Raw genomic sequence first — 11,529 nt, 5'->3', positions numbered from 1 at the left:
GGATAGTCGTCATCGATGGATCTTGTCAGCCCTCCCCACAACTAACTCCACATTCCTTCTCCCACCGAAGTCGTGAACGAAGCTTGGTGACAGTAGACTATGTTTCTTTTACTTATGTCAGTTTTTAATTTTAACACTGTAAAATACCATATAATATTATATTCAAATAAATTATTTTTGTATACAACATGAATGGTAAGTTATGAACTGTTTATAGTATTAAATGGTAAGTTACGAAGGCTGGGAACACATCCCCATATAATTATGTTATATGTTATTCGATTTCCGAAGTTATAATGTACGAAAGAAGCTCCAGGAACGCATGTACTTCGTATATTGAAGTATTGCGGTATATTGTAAGAGTATGATTTTAAGGCTACTCGAGCAGAGACAATATAGCAGTTAGACGAATTCATCAGTCTAATATTTAGTTTATAGTTTTATTTATATAGAATTAAGTTATGATAAGAACTGCAAACTTAAGCCCAAGACAAAATAATAAGGCCCACTCATATTCTACCTTTGAAATTGCCATTTGTTCAGAATAGGTCACCGTGATAATAAATGTTTTATAACTTAATAACTAGCTTGTAGAATATATATTCATTACTTTAATTTCTTCAGCATTACAGTTTAGCAAACGAGCAAAAATGTAGCAAGTTCATGATATTTCGCAGTTTCGTATGTTAGAATATAAAATGTAACATAAATTTGACATTTCTCCTCTAGATGGCGCTTCTAAATTATGACACTAGATGGTGCTAAAATCTGGAATTATTATGGCGGGTGAGTCTATGGGTTACATGTCAACAATCAAAAGTTGGATTTCTTGGTCGTGGACTTATTTGTGGATTTTGTGGTTTATCTTGGTTATTTTTCTCATCTACGCACTGCGGGGACCGCTAAGAATAAGCGAAAATATTACAATGGGTAAGAACTTATTAGTAAATACCTTTTTCAATGGTTATTTTAGATGTTCAATCAACGCGATGGTTAATATTTGATTGACAGATATGCAAACGAAAACATAAGTAGTACTACTACAAGTGATTTGTTTGATGAAATGTCAGTGACACTGATAATATGAGTTTCAATTTACGATAGAATAAGTTTCAGGAAATCTTCACAAAGTTAATTAGTTTGTTTTTACAGACGAGTTTAATACCAAGTTATAAAAAGTGAGATATTAATTAACTCTAACTTAGGCCTATTTACTAACGTATGATTCTATCGTATTTTTTCACTACGGCATCAATATAGACTAACTTGCAGCTATAGTCATACGAGATATATGAGAAAACTGTTATTGCTATACTTACAATTTTATAAATGGGCTTATTGATTACTGTTAGTGTTAGCTGGCGGCCACCTGTGTATTTATTAATGGATATTTTTTTTTTTTTGTAAAAACCAATCGAGTTTCTGGTACTATCACCAGTAGAACATTTTGTACCATATGGTGTAATTTTTCTCGTGTTTGTTTTATGCAGATTAATGTTAAAGGTAATGTGTTTGTTTGATTAAATGTGTCTTAACACAAATGTGTGGTGTTTAGTTAAGAAAAATGCTTTTAAGTTATAATTGTGAACTTTTTATAGTGCCTGATAAGTTGAGGAAGTGAATATTTAAGATCTTGAAACTAAAAATTGTGCTATTATTGTAATAATTATTAAGAAAACTAATTTCCTAATTTATTTAATACTATGTGTACCTTTTAATTAATGGAGTTTATTGTTAGTTTAGGTTAATATGTGTGATTATATAAACATCATGTGAAGAATAAGTAGTAAGTGGGTCAAAGTATTAAATAACACGTATATGGCTGATAAATTATAAGCATATACTTCTTTCAGCATTACAGCTATAACTCTTAATTTACAGGAGGAAAAACGTGTTTTAATTAGCAAAACTAATTTTTTTTTTTAGTTAAAAAGATAACTTTTAGAATTCTGTTTTCTATTTCATAGCAGATGAGGATGGTATGAAGTTTGTATGTTTATTGTATTTTGTAGCAGGTCAGTATTGTCTGATATTAAGAACTCTATGTTGATATGTAATGTGCTAAGTAGCAGGACAGGATTTTAAGAAGTCTGTGTTAGTATATATTGTATTTCTAGTGGGTCAAGACATTAACAAGTTCTGTATTGATATATATTGTATTTTGTAGCTGGTCAGGATGTTAAGAATTTCTGTGTTGGTATAAACTATATGTAGCATGTCAGGATGTTATTTCTTTTTTGGTATATATTGCATTCAGAAACATTTACTCACCTCCATGTACAACAAAAAGCTATTACTTTACACCACTGCTGTGTAGATTTTTGTTCATGCCACAAGACTGAATAAAACTCCCACCCCTACACATATTTAGGTATACTCTGCCAACCCATGATTTAAAAAGAATTAGACTATAGCCCTTTACTATTAGGAGGCCAATGCATCTTCCATAAGCAGTAAGCCTCTTGAGCACTAGTATTGGAACAAAGGCTATTTATGCACACTTCACCTTCATTTAAAAGTTTTACATCGTGACCCTGTCCGTTTTACTGGGGACTATATTGCACACATGTTTTCCACCTTACCTATAATAGCTGGCTGTTGCGGGTCTTAGAAACAACGTTTCTGGAGCTGCCCCTTGCCTTTGGTCTGGTGGGAACCAAGCTCTCCCACTTTTTTACACCTGTGAACTTTCTTTACAGCATACTACTGGCTCACTCAGGTTCATTCTCAGGGTTTTTTTCCCTCTTCTTCCAGTCCTCTTCTCACCTAATTAAAATACCATGGAACAGTTCCTTAACCTCCCTCTGGTGTTTTACCCCAATCTTTTTGTCTTTGCCTCATAGACAGGAAATTAGCATCCTTTCATGATCTGTTCAGTTTGAACCAACATTGGTCTTTCCTTGGATTAAGATGAATAGTTTTCTCATTTTGTGGTGAGTACTCTGTTGGGATGTGGATGAATTGGATTGAGATCTTGGACACTTCCTCCAGATTACAATTTGTCTGCTTGCCTTTTGCTTTCATTGATTTGTTCACAGGTGTCGAAAATTAGATTCACAGCCTTTCCCTTTGAAGTAGACTATGCCGCATATGGTTTCGATTGGATTTGTTGGGATTCTGCTCAGAGGTTATATTCCTACTGTTACACTAGTCTGTGGAGATTTGTATGGTTTCAATTTGATCTGTTGGGATTCTGCTCATAGGTTATATTCCTACTGTTAACTAGTCTCTGGAGATTTGTATGGTTTCAATTGGATCTGTTGGGATTCTGCTCAGAGGTTATATTCATACTGTTAACTAGTATCTGGAGATTTGTATGGTTTCAATTGGATCTGTTGCGATTCTGCTCAGAGGTTACATTCCTACTGTTACACTAGTCTATGGAGATTTGTATGGTTTCAATTGGATCTGTTGGGATTCTGATCAGAGGTTACATTCCTACTGTTACACTATGGTTTCAATTGGATCTATTGGGATTCTACTCAGAAATTATATTCCTACTGTTACACTATGGAGATTTACTGTCTACTTGCCCCATCCAACGTGGGAGTTGTATCGTTTGAGGTTACTGGTTTGACTCTTCCATTCAGCCTTGACCCCCACCCCATATCTCATTTCTTTGGGAGTCTTTCTCAATTTGTATGTAGGACAGGCTCATCCTACTCCTTTATATCTTTGAGACATGGACTATCATGTTTTCTTAATTTGCTGTGAAAGAGGATTTGTCTCTTTTGGGGACTCTCTTTCCTCTTCGGGCCTTTGTTTCTCTTGGACATATCTATATGTATCCCCTTCAGTGTATTCTGGGCAATTGTTATGTGTATATCATGTTTTATTCTTACATCTCTGTGGTGGCACACTCAATCTCACTTTATACTTAATGTAAGTATATCCTGTTTTATTCTCACATCTCACTCTTGTGGTGTCTCACTCGATCTCCCATTATACTTAGCTTCTTTTCTTACTTATATATTACTAATCCACTGATCCTCCTATTATTTTATTAGAATTATGAAATTCTAAAACCTACATACCTCCACTGACACTTACAGCTATTTCTCGATCTTCATCTTTGTCATCTAAACATCGTGTTCACTTGCTCCAGGCTATATACCCCACTAAACTGCCCTCAGCAATATCTAATTTGCAAAACTTTACACCGGCCATCACACGCCCTCTATGCGGGTACTGTATGTTGACAATATAATCACTTTTTCTCGACAAAGCACTAGCTCTAGAAGTTATGTTTTGTGGTTAACATCTTCTTTTGAAGCATTTTGACAGTAGTATTTTCTTTTTCTGTTGCTGATATTTTGTTTTTTCTTGTGGTTCAAATTAAAAAATGTGGGTATGAATTCCCAGGTTATGGTTTCTGACATAGGGATTAACCAGACCTCGTCCATTCCTCCTTTTTTTGTCTGGTGTTAGTCGGTGGTCGGAAGGAGGGTCCACTCTCGGTGGAGGCTGATTCAGGATGAGTTGGAGTCCTTCATGTAGCCCAGGGGTTCAGAGTTGGCTTTTCATCATGAACCTGAATATACTGGGGAGAATTTAAACACTTTTCTGCTTCTTTCACTAGAGCTTCCTCTACTAAGGGCTCATCTGATCAACCACCTTCTGCCTCTTTTCTGCAGTCTGTTATGCAAGTTTGTGAAGCTTTGTGGATTAACCCCTTGGTTTTGAGTCTACTATGCCTTGTTGTCAGATAGATCTTGGGGGGGGGGATTACTTAGTTCTTCTTCCTTCCCCTGATATTGCAACTTCAATGGCACTTCACACCAGATCTTTGGATGACCAAATTTGATGTTACAGATGCCTACCTTCACATCCCCATAGCAGAGATTTCTCGTCAATTTCGACATTTTTTTGCACGAGGACCAGATGTAGCAGTTCAAAGCTCTCCCGTTTGGACTTGCTTCATTTTCTGGGTCTGTGAACACATCGCTATTTGGAAGATTGACTTCTTTTGGCACCAACCTGTCACATTGCCACACTACATCCACAGATTCTCCTTTCCGAAGCCAGAAGGGCAGACTTCATATCAAGTTGGAAAAATACATTCTCTCACTAACTCCATACATAGTCCATTATGGGGTGTTTTTCAATGCTCTATGAGTCAAGCTCAACCTTCTCCCCTCAGACTTCATGCTAGGGAAGGGATTGTCAGGCATTTGCTTATGTAACCTTCTCCCACTGCATGGATGGTTCTGTCTGTTTTGGGGGTTTGGGTTTCCCTAGAATCCCTCATAACATTGGATCAGGCCCATATGAGATCCCTTCAGTGTCATTTCATGGCCAGTGGTGCATGCATACCGATCCTTTGGATCACACAGTCTCTTTGCTCGAACAATTTAGAGATCTCAAGCAGTGGCTAGACAGGAACAACATGATTATCAGGGTTGTGTGGAAATCCATCTCTTCATGGATGGGGTGCCTTTCTTGTGGGGTAGGCATTCCAGGGTACTTGGACCGACTACGAATCTACCCTGCTAATCAACATTCTCAAACTTCTTGCAGTACATCTAGCGATGATTCTAAGTCTTCCTCTCTTGCATGACAAAATGTTCATGATTCATTCTGACTACTCCACAGTGGTTTCATATCTTTCTTGTCAGGGGAGTTCTCATTCTTGAGGTCTTGGTTTTTGGGCTTTGAATCTTCTTTTTTAGCTCATTCCAATGACATTTATCTTTTGACCTGATATGATTTTGATAAAGCAGATTACCTTTATTGACCCCATAAGATTCTTCCACCAGCATGTATGTTCCATCAGGTGGTCTTTCAATGGATTTGTTCTCAGTTTGGCTCTCCAGTGATAGACACCTTTACAACTCATTGGAATGCTAGCCTACAGTTCTGGTCTCCAATTCCACATCTACAAGCTCTGGCGATAGATGCTTTCAGTCAAGACTGGACAGGATTCCATTTGTATGTCTTTCCTTCTATTAATCTCGTACCCTAGACTCTTGTCTATGATTAATTTCACCCCATGTTGGGTTCTTTTGTTAGCACCTTTTTTTGGCCTGCTCAGCCATGGTGTCCTCTTCTTCAGTTGTTCCAGGAATGTTTACCACTACCTCTTCATTCATCTAACTTGAGACAACCTCAGTCCAACATTCAGCACCTGGACGTTTAACGACTCCAGCTTCATGCATGGAAGTTATGTAGTCCTTTGCCCGACCATAGGGATTTAAATTCTACAGTTTCCGTTTATTTGACTATATCCTCCATCAACCTATTATGGCAATCTTTCGATGGAAATGGACTACATATTATCAGTGACGTCTTTGATGCGCCTTCAACCCACTTCATCCAACAGTCTCTATAGTTTCAAGTTTTTTGACATGGATTTTTGAAAGGTTTGGCTTCTACCTTGCATTATATACAGCATCCTTCGCTGCTCCCTTTCGCTTTTCTATGTATACGAAGATTTTTGACTCATCTGCTATCTGGTTTTATGATCCTTTCATATTCTTCATCCCAAACAACCATTTCAGTTGACAAATTGGGGCTTTAGAGTTGTTTTTTCATGCGTTATCACTTTATCCCTTCAAACCTATGGCCTCCTATTCTTTGTATCACCTTTCCCTTGAGGTATATTTCTATTGTTATTAGGTTCCAGATGCAGCTATTCTGATTTATTTGCCATCCCTGTTCAGCAGACTCTCTATCCTTCCACCTATTTTTTGCTCTATCCAGACAGATCCTTCCAGCTGAACACACTTGCTGCCAGAGAAGGGAATAAACTCTTTTTTCTTATTCTTTTCCCAGGCATTTCTCATCTTTACAATCTATCATACCCAGATCTTTTGTGTCCAGTCAGAGCACTTAGATGTTCTGCAGCTTGTACGAAACTTTTCAGGGGCCCTATGCACCAGCTTTTTAGTTAGTGGGATCCTGTTCCTCTGGACTCCCTAACACACACATGTCCCCCCTACTACTACTAGTGGAGCTAGAGAGTCCTTACCACACCCAGTTCCCAGTCACTGGGATGGTGGACAGAGGATTTTCCTTCGGAGTGTTGAGTTTTCTCCACACTTGGAGGAGAGGGCGAAGTTGGGGACCCTCCTACCTGGGTCCCTGGAATTTTTTCCCAAATGCAAGTAGGAGCAGGACCAACCTAGGCTGGAACCTACTTGTAAAACCGGTCCAAATTTGACACTTAGCTATCCGGTGGTGGTATGCTTGTACCCTCTTATGAACATTGTTAGGTCTAAGGTTGTTCATACAGGGGGTTCACTATCTCCTTGTAAATTTGAATGCAATGCAGTCCCATCTTAGGCCCTTGGTGGAACAGTGTTCCACGTCCTTTCCATAATTCTATTTGTAAGTGGAATTCTCTTTGACCACTTGGTTGGGGAGTGAAAATTAGTGTTTGTAAATTCAGACCGGATGAGTTCTGGACCAGTGTGGAATATGGCATATTTGATCCCATTAATCCAAGCTTGAGATCTTTTGGACTTCTTCAGGTTGATCAGAAGTATTATCAACTTGGGTGTTGGTTTTCTTTCATAAATCTGGTTGTTCGAAATACATTATTCTGTGGCTGCTGGTGGGGGATTCTATCACAAAGATATGTATATATATTTGTTGTCCAACTGCCCTTGCCACCAACGGGGGACATTGGTACCATGACCCATTAAATCCAGCACCGAGTCGTGGAACCTCGGCTCTGTGGTTGAGACTGGCCCGTCATACTTACTTGTGTAATATTCCACCCTTTTCACTTTTCTGTAGTTCTGGGTGTAGAGCATACCTGTTCTGGATGTAGTTTTCCCTGCTTGGGAAATGCTATGCAGATGCTTTCTGTATGAACTGTGCCCTCACCAGCCCCTCCACCACTAAGAGCTGGTGTTAGAAACCAGAATGTGATATGGCTCAAAAAAGTGATTACTTTGTCAACATATAATGCTTATATACAGTACCTACATAGAGGGCATGTGAGGGCCGGTGTAAAGTTTTGCAAATTAGATATTGCCGAGGGCCATCAAGTGGGGGTATAAAGACTGGAGCAAGGAAACACGATGTTTAAATGGCAAAGATGAAGATCGAGAAATAGCTATAAATGTTGGCAGAGCTAAGTATGTTTGGAAATACATTTTCAGATTAGGAAAATGATAATGTTCTTTTCATTTAATGAACTTATATATTACTAATCCATTGGTCCTCCTATAATTTTATTAAATTCACAACCTAGAGAGGGGGTATTGGTGGCATTGGTATACAGTTCTGTTTACTAAAAATAAAACTGCCACTTTGGGAAATAATTGGAACTTTGTCATTTGCTAACTTTATTAAATATTTAAAATGAATAAAAACAAAGTCTCTATATTAAACTGTTCTCTAACAATTTGTAATAAACAGGTGTTGCTGACCAAAAAGCTGGGCTTTGGAATGTGGCCATGACCTATAAACTGTCAATTGAGTACTAGTACAATAATGGCTATAAAAAATATTTTTAGATGTAGAAACTTTCTAGTTAACTAAAGGTTCATATTTTATTTGCAGCACAAGTAATTTATGTTAAAGATGTGTAGGACTGATCCATTAGCCAAAATTTGAGCTTTACAGGGATAAGTGCAAAAAATAGATTAATAGCAAATTGCCAAAATAATTTTATTTTTAAACTAAGAAAATTTGGTTACTGAAATATTTGTGAAAGCATAGCTCATTTTACCTTTTGCTGATATATGAACAATTTGAGTATATACAAAAAGTAAGTTTATTTAATTTCAAGTTTTCAAAATTGGCTAGAGAGGATATTCACTGTTTTTTTAGTAAAATAAATAGTAAAACAGCTAAGAAATAGAAAATGATATTTTCAGAGATTACATCAAGAACTTGACCAAATTTGCAGAATAAATTAGTTACAGTGCATTGTATTGGGATCATATTATAACTTCTATAAAAATGTTTTTCCAGAAGAAATTTAAAGTTGTATGTGTACATGTATGGTTGATACTTTCTTAAAGTAATCTACAGATGGCGCTACATGAGCTACATTCTATGATGAATCAATAACACACCAGTTTTAAATGTATGATGGAAGAAGGTGTTTAGCTGCATTATTTATTAATTATTTGTTTAATCTCAGAAAATAAAAAAGTTATCATAACTTACTTTCTGATCAAAATATAAAAAAAAAGCTTAAGTCTTGTTCAAATTTTCAATTAAAAAGTATTTTTGTAACATGTTCTTTCATTGGGTACATTCATTTAAATTATCTGGTGAAAATAATATGAAGTTCAGACCAAATAATGATATAAAATTATTTTAATTTTTCCTTAATGTTTGCTACAGGCTACTATCAGTATGACATGTACACAGTTGTAGGCCTAAGTTCACCACTAATGTTACTACAGATATTCAATCGAGTAACTGAATGTATACAATAACTAACACTGATCTGAATACTTCACTTGGACTTGTATCCTCCTAACTGAAACTGAACCCAGTGCTTCACTAATTCTCATATTTCTAATGTAATCTTGTTTCTACAAATTATGCAAAGTCCAAATTATTAACATTCACATAAATTCTAGGACTACTCTTATAAACTTATTTGATTTTAATAAGATGCACCATATAACAATCATCTAAATATGCTTTTTTGTAAATTTTACTTGTACATTACCTCTCTTTGTAATACTATAACAAATATTTATTTAAGAAACTTTACATTGATTATTTTTATGCTTTTAGCTTCCATGTTTCTGAATACACTTACACCTAAGTTTTATGTGGCTCTCACTGGAACATCGTCATTGATATCAGGCCTTATTCTGGTAAGCTTTCTCTGCTTTTTTTTCTGAAGAATATTCCCAAATATTTTTTTAAATTCATTGCAGTTGTGAGAAAAAGTAGCTTTAAAATATTGAAATATAATTTTTCAAGTATAGTTGCAGTATAATCGTGTTGTATAATAAACTGATTTTAATGTTTTTTTAGGGAATTATTTTTCATAAGTCAAAACAATATTTTTAAGCCATTGGTAATGTATGATAGATATTAGTTAGTTACATGTACTATCACTCTGCCCAAAAGTAGTTTTAGAGAAGTTACAACATGCTGGAGTTTGGAAAATATGTAACATTTTAATATGTTTTTGTTCATCTTCATCAGCTCTAAGGATATTCTTTGGTAACACTGAACTGTGGGTAATTATCCACTTTTAAAAGTTTTTTCAAAACAAACTACTCGTTAGAGAAACACTACATGTAAAACGTGTGTATGAATTAAAGTCAAACAAATGATAACTGTATAATAAACTATTTGTTAAGGAAAAGCTACATGTCAGATGTGGGTAAGAATTTTTATATTACAGTTATCACTTGTTTGACTTTCTATTTGTTGAGGAAAAGCTATATGTAAAATGTGGGTAAGAACTAAAGTCAAACAAGTGATAACTGTAATATAAACTATTTGTTTAGGAAAAGCTGCATGTAAGATGTAAAAAATAAAACTATTTACATATGGATAAGAAAGGAAGTTACACTGGTATAATTAATTAGTTAAGTATTTAACTAATAAAAATGATCAGTTAAGTGTTTCATAGCAATCTTCATAGAACTAAAATGATAAGCTGTGTTGATAGTACACAAATCAGTCATTTGTTTGAAGTTATCAAAAATGATCAGTTATATTGATAGCACATACATGAGTCATTTGTTTGGGAGTATTAAAAATGATCAGCTGTGCTGATAGCACAGAAATCAGTCATTTGTTTGAAAAGATCAGTTATATTGATAACACATAAATCAGCCACTTGTTTGGGAATATTGAAAATGATCAGCTGTGTTTAGAGTACTCTAGGAGCAATCTTGTGTTTGAGTATGTTAAAAATGTTTGTGTTGACAGTGCCTGTACCAGTCTTGGTTTGACAAAAAAAATTACCGTTATAGACTGTTTTTTTCTCAGGGTCTGTGCATAAGAAATAAAGTTAGACAGTTTTTGTTTCTGTTTGTGTATTTTTGTATTGATTGGTGCTGTAATTCTATTTTTATTTTGTTGAATAAATTCATTTGATGTGTAGGCACAGAGAGCAATAATGATTTTCATGTAACCTGTAAATTATTTTTGCATGTATCTTTAGATATGTAAGTTTTCTTAGAACATGATTTTTTTTCGGGTTTCAGATTTTTGAATGGTGGTATTTCCGGAAATATGGGACTTCCTTTATTGAGCAGGTTTCTCTGAACCATATCTCACCATGGCTAGGTGGAGGTGAGCCGAATGGAGAAAATGGGAACTCAAATGGTGGAGGAGGTGGAGGTGGGAATGGAAACCAACAGGCTACTCCAGGTGAGTAACATTGGGAAATATGTTCGACTACATGAGTAATCACTGTGTGAAAATAAGCTTGTACATGTTATGTGAAAACAAACTTTTATGCATTGTATCATCATGTGAAAATAAGCTTGTACATGTTATGTGAAAACAAACTTTTATGCATTGTATCATCATGTGAAAATAAGCTTGTACATGTTATGTGAAAACAAACTTTTATGCATTGTATCATCATGTGAAAAT

At 35.5% G+C, this 11,529-nt stretch overlaps 1 protein-coding gene across 1 annotated transcript in view; it reads left to right on the top strand.

Annotated features, from left to right (window-relative positions):
• Window positions 1-779: 779 nt before the first annotated feature.
• LOC106474471 (suppressor of tumorigenicity 7 protein-like) overlaps window positions 780-11,529 on the top strand; it is a gene marked incomplete at its 3' end in the record, with an annotated part of 37,227 nt that continues 26,477 nt past the window's right edge. The window contains exons 1-3 of the mRNA XM_013935165.2: window positions 780-930; window positions 9,703-9,785; window positions 11,136-11,301. Of these exons, the coding sequence (XP_013790619.1) occupies window positions 780-930; window positions 9,703-9,785; window positions 11,136-11,301 (400 nt within the window). The remainder of the gene's footprint in view (window positions 931-9,702; window positions 9,786-11,135; window positions 11,302-11,529) is intronic.

This window comes from Limulus polyphemus, unplaced genomic scaffold, assembly GCF_000517525.1.
Source record: "Limulus polyphemus unplaced genomic scaffold, Limulus_polyphemus-2.1.2 Scaffold7262, whole genome shotgun sequence".
In the NCBI taxonomy this organism is placed as follows: domain Eukaryota; kingdom Metazoa; phylum Arthropoda; class Merostomata; order Xiphosura; family Limulidae; genus Limulus; species Limulus polyphemus.
This window is presented reverse-complemented; position numbering and strand designations above follow the sequence as displayed.